Below are 15,383 nucleotides of genomic sequence, written 5' to 3'. Positions count from 1 at the left end.
ACCCATGAGCCCAGCCTCGTGGCACAGTCCTTAAGGAACTTAGCAGGAGAATTCTGGAAGATCAAGTAACAAACTGATTTGCTTGCCTGTTTTCTTATTGATGCCTCCTACAGAGACAGACCTCCCCTCCCCCAGCCCTGGCATCACCATCACAGTGTTATCCAAGAGGGGCAGAGGATGGGATCAAATGGAAGAGCAAACCACTAAACAGAGGCTCTGCTCTGTGCCAGGCAGCACAAGAAACTCAGTGTTATGAGGACAAGTTAGGCATCAGCCCTGCTGTGGAGGGGTCTCAAGGAATCAAGTGAGGGAGAGAGAACATACAATTAAACAGTGAGAGCAGAGTGCAGAGGACCAGGCCAGCTATGGGCACAGTGGATGCTGCTCTGGCTTCAGAAATGGCCACGGGCCAATGGGTCAAGGGGAGATGAGAAAGAGGAAGGTAATGTGATAGCATGTATGATGGCAAGTATCGATCATCAAGTTGACAGGACCTATTAATAGAGACATCTAGGAGATAACTTTTTATTTCTTGAGTAGGTTAATTGAGGGGGGAGCCTACCCTAATTGTGGTGGAACCACTCTATGGACAAGGAGAAAGCAGGCTCAGCGCCAACATCTGTCACTCTCTGCTTCTGACTGGATGCAGTGTGAGCAGTTGTCTCCATCACCTCCCATGATGCCTTCCGTGCCGTGATGGACCATACCCTCCAACTGTGAGTCAGAATAAACACTTCCTTTTCTCCTTCTTATCCTTCTTGTTTGGTTGGTTTTGAGACAGAGTCACTCTACATAGCCCTGGCTTACCTTGGAACTCACTTATGTAGACCAGGCTGGCCTCAAACTTAGAGATCTTCCTTCCTCTGCCTCCTGGGTGCTGGGATTCAAAGAGTGCACCACCATGCCTGGCCAAACCCATCCTTTATTAAGTTGTTTTTGTCAGGTATTTTGTCATTTTGTCATAGCAACAAGCAGAGAAGCCAATACAGGTAAGGATAAGGGAAGACACGGTGGTAATCAGGCGGGACTCATGAGGGAGCCTAGGGACCATCAAAAAGCTGTGCAGTTGTTACAGGCCAGCGGGAGCAGGAAGTGACTCGGCCCCTCTAGTATTTTCACAGCCTCCCCATTTCCCAAGACTAGAGAGAGATGCAGAGCCCTGGAAAGACGAGCTGACTGGGATGTTGAATGTGGTCTATAGAGACAGACTCTACCTCTGACTCTGGGATGATGAGGAGGGCAGTGGCAAATGGCTATGGGACCAGACGGGGAGTAAGTTTTAAGTATGAGTTAGGAGGGCAGATTACACAGGGGAGGAACCCAGTGCAATTTTGGCTCCATGCAAAGGCTGACACCGTGGCAGAAACACACCTCACCAATCCCCACTGCAAAGCAGCTGAGTACCCTGGACCTTAGCTTCCTTACCCATAGTCCTGGTCACCACTCACGAGTTGTGGAGGTGGACTGAGTGTCCATATCTGTTCCAGCAGCACGCTACGAACTCAGAGCTTTCTGGGGCTGCATTCACTCCATCACAGCTCCACCCTCTACTCCATCCCTCTTGGCTGAGGGTGTACACTTCTCTCTCTCCCCTCACTGGTGGACCCGACTGGCTGGTACCCAGCCTAGTTTCTTCACGATTCCTTCCCGAGTACCTCACTTCCCACACTGCTCTGGAAGCATGGCTGTGCACTCATGTGTGTGTGGGAGAGCTGAGTCCTTGACAAACCCCGTGGAGCCCAGGAGGGATGTGGGCATGGGTTGCCAGCCCCTCGTGACTATGCCAGCTTGGCTCCTGCCCCTCTGCTCTGCTTTTGTCACATCTGACTGCCCTCCCCCTCCCCCTCTCCAGCTCTCGAGGCACCCTGCGTGTCACTTATTAATTTTGTTCTCAGGGAGCAGATGGCCAGCACTGAGTCAGGTGGAATACACCCCCTCTTTTCATCACCAATACTTGCTCCAACAGACAGCTCACGTGGATGAACTCCGGGATACCCAGTTTCTGGTTCCATCAGGTACAGTAAGCCAGCTCTCAGGAGATGATGCCTGACATGACTGATCCCAGACCTTCCTGACTCGAGAGAAAGCACACAGCAGGTGTGAGGGGAACCTAAGGGGAACAATGGCCTGTCATAACCCTTTTCCTACAATCTGCCTTCTCAGGATCTGGGGCTGGGGGACGGAGGCACAGGCTAAGCCTGTAGTTCTCCATGGGTAGCAGTGGATTTTGGGAAGGGTTCCCTTCCTTCCTGGTATGCTTTCTTTAAGGGCTCCCTGAGCATTGCCACTGGGCCTGGGTATCCCCAAAAGAGAGGTTGGGACTGAAGGGAGGCTCAGCCAGGAGGGGAGATGGGCAGAGAGGCCAAAAACCCACCTCTTTGCTGCCCTTCCTCTGGAGTTCCTGTTGCCAGGGACTCGGGACAGTGGCTATTCTCAGCTCCTTTGGGGTCTTGTTCAGCCTCCTCTCCACTACTAACCTCCACATCTTTTCCACTGTCATCTGTGTGCAAAGTGTCAGAAAGATGGTGATCTTGTGATCAAGGCATCCTGTGATAACAGCTATAGACTAAGGCTGCAGGATTGCAAGTTCGAGGCCAGCCTGGGCTACATAGTGATACCCTATTTCAAAAACCCAGAAACCAAATTCAGAGTTCTGACAACCCTTGGCTGTGGAACTCCTGGCCACTGTTTATCTCCTTTGGATCTGCTTCTAAAGAAGTTTCTACTTCAAAAATGAGGAACAGGGTGTACACCTGGCTTCTGTTTTCCACTACTTTTAATGATGGCTTTCTCAAAGATCAGGGTTCCCTTCCCGTAAAAGCCAGAGTTTGAGCTGGGAAGATGGCTCAGTGGGTAGAGTGCTTACTGAACAAATGTGAAGACCAAAGCCAGATCCAGAGCCCACATAAATGTTGTCAGGCCACGTGCAGTCTCAGTGCTCAGGAGTCAGAGGTGGGATCCTTAGGCAAGCTGGCTAGCTAGACTAGATGAACAGGTAAGGTCTGCAAGACCCTGCATCAGTATATACGCTAGAGAAAGATCAAGGAAGATGCTTCTAGCCTTCACACATGTGCTTGCACAGGCAAGTACATACATATGTGCATACATACTTGTGAACACACATACATACACACACACACACACAGAGAGAGAGAGAGAGAGAGAGAGAGAGAGAGAGAGAGAGAGAGAGAGAGAGAGAGAGAGAGAGAGAGAGTCTTCCTTCCCTTGTCCTTGGTTCTGTGCTGGTAGTTTACACTTCCACTCAGGTTCCCTGAGGAGCCACACCCTTCTGCTCAACAGTGATACCCATCCCTGAAGTCCCTGACCCCCACTCCCAAGCCTCTGGCAGGAGCTCAACAATTACTCATTGCATGGATGAAACTGAGAGGGAGCTCATGGAGCTGCTGAGCTGCAGCCAGGCTGCTAAACCCTGGGATTTGTTATTGCTGTTCCATATTATAATTCTGGGGGGGGCCTTCAGCTCCTGCTCACAGACCTTGACAGAGCATTTGCTGCTATCCACAGTTCCCTTCTGTTCTGTCAAAGTGACTACATCAGTGTGTGGTGCTGACACAGGACCCACCATCCCAGGGAAACCCCCAGGCCCAGCAGATGCTTGCAGAAGGCAACCCAGGCTGGATCTGCAAGGGGGGGGGGTATAAGCTAGGCAGAGCCAAGTGAGCCACAGCAGGGCGATTGCTTTGAAACACATTTATCTAGAGTCGCTCTAACCTTGACAACACAGCAGCTCAATGTAGAGAGAAACAGTCCAGGAGAGAACTTTGGCCGCCCAGGGGCCCTGTACTCTCTGCACCCTGCTCGAGTTTGTGGGGAGAACCAGCCTGTAGCTGGCCATCAAGGGCTCAGCCTTGCCTGAGAGGGGCTAGAAAGTGTTAAGCCCCCCCCCCCAGGGTCCTCATGCTTCCCCACTCCTGTCTAGGTTGAAAATGAAAACAGATAAGAAGCACAGGAGGACAATGTCTTAGTGGACAGGGCCATATAGACTCCATCAAGGGTCAGCAGGGAGGCTCCTCCTCCCCATTGACACAGCCATCAAGGGATTTGATTCCTCAGAGGCAGCATTGCACACCTCTAGTGTCTCTTTATAGATGAAAACACAGAGGCACCCCATGCCTCATTCTCTAGAGGGGGAAAGTCTTGGCCAGGGCCACCTAGGCAGAAGCAAGAAAAGGCTTCTCTTGCTCATGACAGTGCAGGGCTTATTTCAGGGACCACGATGCTTGCCATCCCTCCCCTTGCTTGTACCAGTGTTATGCAGGGACACAGTGAAAGCAGAGACTGTGCTGGAGGCAGGCAAGAATCCCCCCAGAATTCAGTGTGAGAAAGGGCATCAATACCTAGGCATCGCTGAAGCAGCCATCCTTGCTAACAACCACCATCCTGGGAGATCTAAGTCAGCTCTTGGTCTTTCTCCACACTTCCCAGTTTCTCCACTAACCCCTTAGAGTCATCCCACACTCTGATGCCTGGTGGCTAGCCTCAAACTCACTATATAATCAAAAGACCTCAAACTCCTGATCTTCCTGCCTCTGCATCCTGTGTAATAGAATTGCAGGTGTGTGCCACTATGCTCAGCTTATGAATGCTAAGAATCAAACCCAGGGCTCTGCATACTAGACAAATACACTATTGGCTGAGCTCTGCCCCAGCCCTCTTGGGAGTGGTTTTTGTTTTGTATTTGGATGAGGGGATATTCCAGTGAGCGTAAAATGACATCACATTGAATTTTGCAATGCATTTTTTTTAATGGTGGGTGGTATTGCTCTTCTCTGTAAGTACCTGTTAGCCATTTCTATATTTTCTTGGAACTATGTCTAGATGTCTATTCAAGACCCCTGTCCTCTTCTTTCTGTTGTGTTCTTCTCTTCTTTACCATGCTGGAATTTGAACCTAGGGTCTCACACATGCTAGGCAAGTACTCTACCACTGAGCTCTGTTCCCAGCTGTTGCCTATTTTAAAGCCTGATTGATTAGGTTTTTCTGTACCATAGGAATTTTTTAATCTATTCTCATACTAGATTTGAAAGCATTGTCCTCCATCCAAATGGTTCCACTTTGGTCTGTCTACAGTGACTTTTGACACATGTGTTTTTATGGTGCAATACAGCATGCCAGTTGCAAAAAGTTCAAGATTATGTATACCCACTAAAATGAAGTACGGGGTAGTAAGGTTGTCAGAGTCAGAGAGAAAAGAGAATGGAGCTGGCTGTGGTGGCACACATCTTTAATCCCAGCACTCAGGAGGCACAGATCAAGACTAGCCTGGTTTACACAGTAAGGCCCTGTCTTGACCTCCCCCACCCAAAAAGGGGGCAGGGTAATGGAGAATGGTTGCTGCTAGGGGTTGAGGAAGGGAGGCTGGGAGTTGGTGTTTGATAGCTCAGAGTTTCAGCTGAGGAAGAGGAAAAGCTCTGGAGGTGGGTAGTGCACAACCACACGACTGTACTGATGTTGCAAAACTATGCCCACAAAGATGGTTACCACAGCAAATCTTACGAATATTTAAAGCACAACTTGTTAAAGGACAGTGTTATAATTGGCGTGAAGTGGACCATGGTGGATCCCATGGTGGGGGACAAACACATCGTCAGGCAGAACTTACATGGAAGGAAGTTTTATTGGGCAGGGAAGGGAGTGGGAGAAAGGAGGGGGAGAGAAGAGAGAGAAAAAAAGGGGGGGGAAGAGACAGAGACAGATCTATCTGCCTCCTCAGAGAGAAGGTGGGCGGAGTTTGCTTCCTAAAGAAAACTTTGGACCTGCATGTAGGTTACTAGTGACAGCAGCCAAAGGGCCCTGGGCTGGCCAGGGTACTGCCTGAGTGCATCCTGCCAGGTGACCCCAGACAGTTTGTGTGGCCAGGCAGGCCCCCAGCTAGCTCAGGAGCCATGGCATAGGTTAGAGCTGGTAGGGGTTTTCCTTTCTTTCCTTTTATGATTTTAATTATAATTATGTTTGAAGTAGAGTCTCACATATCCCACATGGAACTCATTATGTTTGAGGATGACTTGAACTCCTGACCCTCCCACATGTACCATCTGAGTGCTGGGATAACAGAGGCATACCACCAAACTGGTTTAGTGCGGTGTTGGGGATAAGCCCAGTGTCCCATCCATATGCCAGGCATGCATTCTACCAAGTGAACTACATCCCCAGCTCAGTATTTTATTTCCATTTGCAAAACTAACATAGAGCCAAGTTGGCCCCCACTATCATTCAGTACAACACTCTGAACTTGGCAGAAGTTGAGCCCTGCTGCAGTCACTCCTCAGGGCTGCTGGGTAGTCCCACCAAGAGCCCAGGATCCCAGAGTGGGGAGGAGCTTGCCAGTCAGTGGGACACTGCTGAACAGTTATTGCCACAGGCTTTCCTGAGACATGCAAACAGAAGCAGAGCTCAGGGCACATTAAAAATCTGGGATAACTCCAGTATGGCAGCCTCTTTCACACTGATCCCACCCACCTCTTCTGGGGATTCTTGAACCAAACCCCAAATCCCATTCTATTGTCTACAACCCAAAGTGCAAAGCCCCATGGGAACAGAGAAGTGGGGCCTAGGAAAGACAATAATTAAATAATACAATGAAAGCTTAAACTTCCAAGTTAATTCTTGGGCATCATTTATAAAAGTTAACAGGGCATATTTAATTTAGGAATTGGCTCACGTCCTTCTCCTTACAGCTCAAACCTCATAAATGAAATATACTGGATCATTGCCCAGCACGGAAATAAAAGTTATGAATAATGTTTCTATCTCAATCATTGTCAGCGCTTTAATATTCCTAATTACTTTAAAAAGCTAGATATCCAATATAGGAAAACTTCTTTCCCCTTTTATCTCCACTTGTGAGCCTCGTGCAATTTAATAAGGGCCACTCTGTTGTCTTTATCCAGTATAAACTGACGTCCCATCCTCTCATGCTTCATTATTATATGGGACGCAGGTTTATGGCCAAGCACGCAGCCACTCTGTTTCCCCCGTATTGCTTGGTTGAAGAGCTTAGACAATCTACAGAGCTGGGCTGTCTACATCCTTCCTTTAGTGAATAGAAAGAAATTAGTGATGGCACTTAAAAAAATTAGTCATTGGTGGTCTAAGTCTGTAAAAGCATGGAAAGCCCCCATCTCCACCTTAGAGCCAAATTTGTCTCCTGGAGGCCTGTCAAAATGATTAATCCTTCAATCCCTTGGCAGCTGCAAAAGGCAGGGCAGGGGCAGGTACCAGATGACGGATATTTACATCCTTCCCTGCCACTTCCGGAAATTTATCCCAAGAAGAAATTGGGCAGCTACGGGGAGGAGGGAGAGACAGGTGCAAGAAGAATTGCTCCGACATTTTCATCCAGGACCCCAGGCCCCAAGAGTTTGAAAAAGTCCCCAAAATATTCTTGGAAGGTCTGTGCAGGGGGAAATCTGCAGGGAGGCGACTTGTGATCATGACTGTCTTTATGTCACTGGATGTGGTCAATCATTGGTCACTTCAGAAACAGTGCTGTTTCACCCAGGGGGCTGCCCAGACCCAGGGGGCATACATCACACATGATGGAGCTGCCAAGTGCTTGCTCATGGCTGCCTGCCTGCCTGCCTCCCTCCCTCCCTCCCTCCTTCCCTCCCATCTTCCTTCCTTCCTCTTCCCCCCTCTCTTTCTTTCTTTCTTTCTTTCTTTCTTTCTTTCTTTCTTTCTTTCTTTCGTCTCATTCATGTAGCCCAGGTTGGCTTTCAGCTTACCAGATATTCAAGGATGGCCTTAAATTCCTGATCCTTCTGCTTCCACCTCTCGAGTGCCAGGATTAGAGGCATGAACTGCCTCATGTAATTTACATACACACTTAAATTTTTATTATATTTTATTCAGTGTGTGTGTGTACATGGTAGTCATAAGATAATGTGTAGGAGTTGGTTCTCTCCTTCCACTATGAGGATTCTGGGGGTCAGACTCGGATTTTCAGGCTTGGCAGTGAACACCTCTATTCACTGAACCATCTCATTGGCTGCACATGTACATTTCTAGAACAGAGAAGTGTCTGTGTGCAACTCAGATGCCTTGGGTAGGCTTCAAAGAGTACATGGCATACATTGGGCATGGGAAGTCAGAGAGTCAAGCTTGGGCTCAGTGTAACATTCCTCCACAGAATGTTCTGGAGTTTTCATCAACTACAGGTCAAAGGAGTCTTAGGGCACATGTTGGCTTTGGGGTACATCCAGCCCTCTGTATATATTGGTGCCAAAGGGTCAACAAATAGCAAGCAAATCGAAAGGGTTTTCTGTTGTTAATTGATTTTTTTTTTTTTTTTTGACAGTCTCATGTGTCCCAGGCTGGCCTCAAACTCACTATACAGCCGAGGATGATGTTGAACTCCAGATCCTGTCTCCACCTCTGGAATACTGGGATCACCAACATGCCCAGTTCACATAGCACTGGGTGTGAACACACAGTAATACATGCCAGGAAACACCATGACAGCTGAGTCCCAGCCCAGACCCATCTTGTACTTCCTAAACTGTGAAAAATCTCAAGTTCTGCAATGAACAGGCCCAAAGAATCTGGTGACAGGGAGGATCAGAAACAACCTAAATGTCCACCGGCCAGGCCTGGTGAAATACATGCAGTAAACTACATAATGAAATTCTAGATGGCCATTAAAAATTTAAAAGAGATTAATGTTTATTGACAAGGAAATGAGCGTACAACTTAGGGTTGAATTAAAGCAGTGAATTTCTGGTGAGCACACACATGAGATCCAGGTCCAGTGCAACATGCAAATGTCAGAGAAATGCCAGGATTCCTACCATCCAAAGGCCAGGAGAGGTGAACCTGGCCTGTGAGCTGGAGTCTATGCTCTTGGTAAACCTTTTCTTTTTAATGTGAACAAGTACAATTTAAAAATCAACAGAAAAAAAAAAATCCAAACCAAGTAAGCCTGAAGCTTTCTCATCCCATATACAGACCCAACCTGAGATCTCCAGAGACACATACTGCACCCAGAGACACACTCCTCCCAGAGCCCGGCAGAGCAGGCAGATGGATGTCCAGTAACACAAGCAGGCTTGTCTCTTAGATCTCATCTCATCATAAGTTGTGTTTCCCAGCTGATTCTTCTCCCTACAATGGTGTCTCAGAGTCAACGCTGATGAATGAATTATCCCTTCTCCTGAGAGAAACTGTGTCCTCACATTGAAAAGCTGTTTCAGGAGCTAGAGAGACAGCTCAATGGTCATGAACACTTGCTGCTCTTCCCGAGGACCTGGGCCCAGTTCCTAGCACCCTTGTGCAGCTCACAACTGCCTGCAAGTCCAGCTCCAGGAGACCCAGAGCCTCTGGGCTCCATCAACACCTGAAGTCATGTGTACATGCTCCCCACCCCCACATCCACATAACTTTAAAAAGGAAAGTCTATTTCAACCCAAAACTGTATTCACAGGGACTGAACACCTAAAAGGAAGACGATGATCATTAAGGATTCAGGTTTATGGCAAAAGAGCTTGCTGTGAAGCATGAGAATCTGAGTTTTGAGTTCCAGCACTCACATTAAAGAGTAGGGGAGGGGGTGCTGGAGAGATGGCTCAGGGGTTAAGAGTACTGGCTATTCCTGAGAGGTCCTGAATTCAATTCCCAGCAAACACATGGTGGCTCACAACCATCTGTAATGAAACCTGGCACCCTCTTCTGGCCTGCAGGCAAACATGCAGACCGAACACTGTACACACAATAAATAAATAAATCTTCAAAAAATTGGTGTGGCCAAGCACACATTTAGCTCTAGTACTGTCCGGGACAGGGCAGAGAAAGAAGCATTCCCTGGGGCTCATTGGCCAGTCAGTCTAGCTTACTCAGTGAGCTCCAGGTTCAGTGAGAGACCTCAAATATAAGACACAGTGACAGGTGAAGAGACTCTCTGTTGACATCTGACCTCTACATATGTCCACATGGGCAAATGCACCTGCAGAGTTCATATTTGGAAGCAGGGGTTTTGACTTAGTCCTGGTTTCACTATTTACCAGTTAGCTGTGTCTCTGAGAACGTCTCCAACCTCTCCATGCTGTCTTTTTCATCTGTAAAACAAGCCTAATAATTCCTCAGCACAGGGTTGCTATGAAGATGAGATAAGAAGTTCAGTGTCCAATGCATGGTCAAGTTCAACCAATGGCAGTACTGATAGTAAAAAACTGTTCTCTCTCAACACTGGTCTGAGCAAGCCTCCGTTATGTGCTTGGATATAGGGATGATAATTTAAGGGGAAATAAAGAGCACAGGCTATAGGAAAAAGACATATGGGGAGGCAGCCCAAATGATGTCCCATAAGACATGATACATCTCAAAGAAGACGGGGGGGGGGGGATCAGTGGCTGTCCTGTAATACCTGAAGGGCTGGGCTGAGGGATGAGCCCCCACCCCCCAACTCCCGTTCCTTCCAAGCAGCCTCATTGGCTGTTATCCTCCAATCTGGGGCGGCTTACTCCACATCCACAGCCTGGGGCCTTGTCCAATGAGTTCCTTGGGAGAAATTCCAGGCATGCCAAGAAAAAGATCAGAGCAATCCATCAGCCTGTTTAGTCTTCCCTGTGAGCAAGAACCAACCAGTAGGAACCAGAGAAGTGTTTTCACTAGGGAAGGGGGAGAGTTCCCAGCAGTCAAAGTGAGCTTCTACAGGAAGTAATGAGTTTCTTGTCTCTGGAAGGATTCGAAGATGGGAAAGCTCTCGGCCAGGCACTTAAACTTCTGGTGCTCTGAAGTGAGAATCTATGACTTCCCTTCATCTAACACTGCTTTCCCTCCAAATGAAGCTGGAGCCGGCTGTGGACTGAGGAGAACTTAGCCCATAGCTCCACATGTTAACTGCTTTTCTCCTAGCCAGTGGCATTATTTTAAACATTGGGGGGAACTTTAGGAAATGGGGACTAGTTGGAGGAAGTAGGTGACAGAGATGAGTCCGTGGAGGGTATCTTGTCCTTGGCCTTTTCCTCACAACTCCCTCTTTCCTTCCTGTCTGTTTGTCTGCCATGAGGTAAAGAATCTCTTCCACACACTCCTACCACCACGATGTTTAGCCAAGCAAGCAGGGCTCGAACTCTCTGAAACTGTGAGCTGAAATAAGCCCACTCTCTCTCAGATTGTTTATGTTGGGTACTGGTCACAGCGATGTTAAATATAGAACAGTCTTTTTGGACTTTCTTTGGCTCTGGTAGTATATGCCTTTGAGTAGATCCCAGAGAACAAGATCCTTTGAACCAGAGATGGTGGCTCTCAGCTTAGCAGGAGGACTAAGGGGAGAGGGGACAGGCTGTGGGTTTGATCAGCCCCCAAGTGTGATGACACAGGAGGCTGAATTATCCTCATGCTATTCTATGAAGTGACCCCAGTGTTTGTTAAATTCATACCCACTAGTGCAAGAGCTGCTTAACACCGTTAAATCCCATTCATCAAAGGCCACCAGGTGGCAAATCAGAAATGACAAAGACAGTGTCTGCCAATGACAAAGTAAGTGCACAGCCTGAGAGAAACTGAGACCTCACCCTTATTCTTGGGAAAGGGCAGCAACAGCAGCAAGCAGACTCAGCGCAGCAGATTCACCCTCTCCATCGGATGTTTCTTCCCCAAAGATCCACTAAATGAAACACACACAGGAGACATGCCCTTGGGCATTTTCCCAACAGTGCTTCCTGGACTTCAAGTCCACAGAAAACCTGGTTCAACACTAACTCACACACCCTCAGATTCATTCTTCATTGTCTGTCCTTCCTTCTCAGCCACAGCCTTTCTTTAAGACAATGGAATGGGTGGAAAAGGAGGCTGTGCAACTATTTGGGGGGTCCCCATACATTACAGAGGGGCTCTTGGAAGCTCCAAGCAGATTTGGACCCCTCTACCAAGCCAGGAGAGTCACAAAGACTTTAGGCAAAACCACACCTCCCATGGCTTCCTTTTGGCTGTCATTTCCCCATGCCCTGGATAGACAAAAGACACAGGTACCATGTATCAAATCTCCATATCAAAGACCACAACTAGATTTGCCTGGCCAAGCAGAGAGCAGGAGAGGGCACACACACACACACACACAAACACACACACACACACACACACACACACACACACTGTCAGGCCAATGTGTGTGAACCCTGAATTCCCCTCCCTAAGGTTTTACAACATCACAGCCTCTGTGGGACAGAGGACACAGGGGTGATTCCCTAAGACTCCTAAACATTTTGGGGACTTAGACTTATAATGGGTTGTCTTAAGTATGTTTCCACTTCAAGTCGCCATAAAAAGGCCAACTAAGAACTACAGCAATTCAAAGCTGGAAGAAAAGGAGCCTCCAGTGCTAGTCAAGGACTCGAACCAATAGAACCACAGCATTAAACAGCTCTTGACTGGTTATAGAATGTACCTATGCAAGGTGATCGTCTGAGACTATCAGACTATTCATCTCCAGCTGTACTCTTAGCAAAGAATTTCTTAAGCTTTGCCTGATACATCCCTCCTCCAAGGGGCTAGCACCACAATAAAGATAATGTCCCAAGTTGGTGTGGGTCACTGGGTCATCCATAGGTAAAGCTGACTCCTTACCAGGCAGGTTTTTTTGAGGAATGAGCATTCACTGTACATGCAGACATACAAACAGTGTTCTACCTCTAGGGTGCCCCCTTCTCCTACTGTTAGGGACACAGAGATATCCTGGTAGCCACCAACCTTGCATACTAGCCCCTTGCACACCCTTGGGCACCCATGAATCTGAGTCTCTGAACCAACCAAGCCAAGGACCAGGCCTAATGACCACCTGGATATGTACACAGGTACACACATCATCTCAAGTTCATCCCGACCCTCAAAGACCAAATATAGAGGTGGATCATCAAAAGAAACCTATATAAATGACCCCACAACTCTCTACACTTATAGCCATCAAGACTCCGTGAGCCATCTCCCCATCTTCCTAGAATTTTGACCCCAACAAATGCCATCACACATTAAGGGTATCTGGTTTCTTCCTGACATCCCAAGTCATCTCCATCAGACACGGAAACAAACTTGCATGTGCTACCACCTCTTCCTGTGTCAGAACTGTGAGCCACTGATACCCAAAGCCCCCAGACTCACCGCTGGAACAGTCAGGACCTCCCCATCCAGGCTCACAGTGGCAGGTGTCTGGGGAGACGCAGCGGCCATGCATACACTCCTCGGTGCACAGGGCTGAAGGCATGGAGGGAAGAAAAGCAGACAGTGAGAACCAGCTATCTGGGCACAGAACAAAAGCTACTTTGTCATGGGTCCCCAGTGCCAAGGATGCGCCAAATGTATTTAACTTGAGGGATAAACACCAAACTTAATAGGACTTGAGTTGTTTAACTCAACGTGCTTAACAAGAGAGCAACTTAACTTCTCAAAATGAAACCCCAGCTTGAGATGGGGCAGACATGGCTTTTTGGTAATACCTCCTTCAGGGGCTAGAGATGTAGCTCAGTTTCCAGAGAACCCCCAGCACCTCATAAACCATGTGTGGTATCACATACTTAATCCCGGCACTCAGGAGATGGGTGAAGGGAGAACAAGAGTTTATTGTCATCCTCAACCACTTTGTAAGTCAGAGGTTAGTCTGGATTACATGAGACTCTACCTTAAAAAGATAATCTCCTTCAGGCTGATGTGGTACACGCCTGTGAGCCCAAGATTCAGGAGTGTAAGTTTAGAGGATCAAGATGAATTTGAGGCCAGTATAGGCTACATAGAGAATCCCTGTCTCAGAGACAGACAGACAGACAGACAGAGACAGAGAAGAAAGAAAAAGGAAAAACTGCGGGGGGCGGGGTGGTGACTGGAGAGATAGACAGTAGTTAAGAGCACTTGCTGCTTGAGTTCAGTTCCCAGCACCCACATCTGGCAACTCACAACTACTCTGTAACTCTAGTTCTAGGGGATCCAATGCCCTCTGGCCGCCATTGGCATTCACATACATGGGGCATATGTTCATAAAGACAGACACATGCACACATGACTAAAAGTAAAATAAATCTAAAAATATGAAAACTCCAGTGTTTGATTTGTGAAGCTCATACACAATCCAGAGCCCTCCATCACACTCCCAAACTCTTACCACATCTGCTCAACAAACCTGCCCACTACATCTTGTGCTGGCCCCAGGTTCTCCTCGCTAAAGCCCCTCACGTAGCAAGCTGCCTGGCAAGAGCAGACACTGTGCCCCCACCTTCCTGCCCCTCTCCTCAAACATCCCTATTTTGGGGTTCTCAAATGTCAGCAAATCTGCAAAGTATACAAATGCTGAGGGGAAAAAGCAACAGCTAATTATAAGAAAGTAATTAAGAGAGACATCCACGATGATGATAATTGTAATTAGAAAGTGCCTGGCAATTTCTTATCACGCAGTCAAATGCTACAGCCCCGGAGCCACCAGGCTATGCAGTGAGCAAAGTTTCCATCCACCACACAGGCACTGAGGAGTCTTATTGACAGCCAGTGTGAGGAAGGGAGATTATTGCTCTCTCCTTTCGATAGAATCCACATTTTCCAAGGTCACCCTTTGCTCCCCAAGAGATCTGCCCACCACCTAATCCATCAGCCAAGACTCACAGAAACCCCCACATGCTACCCCCCACTAATTTTGCAAGCTCCAGAAATCAGCAGCTATCATCAACCCTGTCTCCCAGGTGGGCTTGAGATAAAGGGCTTTTAGTCTGAAAGCAGTAAGGATTCATTTGCTGTGTGTTTCTGGGCTAAGGAGCAGGTAGTCTCCTTGGATGATTCTAGAAGGGCTGCCAGTGACCCACTGCTTGGCCTAGATGCTAACTGGTGTGACAGTGGGCCTTGTGATGGGTGGTGTGGGGTCTTCTAGCCCTCCCCTAATGCAGACGCTGGCCTTGGAGCTACTTCTCCTATAGTTACTGCCTTAGCTCTGTCTAGATCCCTAGGCAGGGAAGACAGCGGGAAGAACCACTTCAGATGGCCCACAGGTAATAAAGAGGTCTGCAATCAGGCTGTCCATCCACAATCTAAACAAATGGCTTTTGAGGAAGGCTCTAGTTTGTGCTAAGGATCTGTACAGCCCCAGTAGTGGCGATCCCTAGAGATGGCTTCCCCAGATCCCTGACTAGGGAACCAAGCAGAGCCTGGATCTGGGGACCAACTCCACTTAGGGTCACAGTAACCTGCTCACTGGACAATATCAAGAGCCTAGATAGTCACTGCTATGCCAAGGACATTCTAAACAGGTTCAAAGGGGTCTATTCCCTGGCAAACACAGAAAAGCAGGTATCCATCTTTTGCTCCCCATCTCATGCCAGCAGGCTGGGCCCTGCCAGCCCCCAGTGATAGCCTCACTGTTCTCTCTCCTCAGTCATCAACCCCACAGGCTG

The 15,383-nt window shown here is 48.1% G+C and overlaps 1 protein-coding gene across 21 annotated transcripts in view; it reads right to left on the bottom strand.

Moving 5' to 3' along the window:
• Positions 1-15,383, bottom strand: part of Megf11 (multiple EGF like domains 11) — a 308,625-nt gene that overhangs the window by 145,353 nt on the left and 147,889 nt on the right. For all 21 annotated transcript variants that reach the window (XR_007835309.1, XR_007835311.1, XR_007835310.1 and 18 more), the window contains exon 5: positions 13,114-13,206. Coding sequence is in view for 18 of the 21 variants with exons in the window: in XM_051197738.1 (XP_051053695.1) it covers positions 13,114-13,206 (93 nt within the window). In the remaining 3 variants the exon portion in view is untranslated. The remainder of the gene's footprint in view (positions 1-13,113; positions 13,207-15,383) is intronic.

Source organism: Phodopus roborovskii, unplaced genomic scaffold (assembly GCF_943737965.1).
Source record: "Phodopus roborovskii unplaced genomic scaffold, PHOROB, whole genome shotgun sequence".
NCBI lineage: Eukaryota > Metazoa > Chordata > Mammalia > Rodentia > Cricetidae > Phodopus > Phodopus roborovskii.
This window is presented reverse-complemented; position numbering and strand designations above follow the sequence as displayed.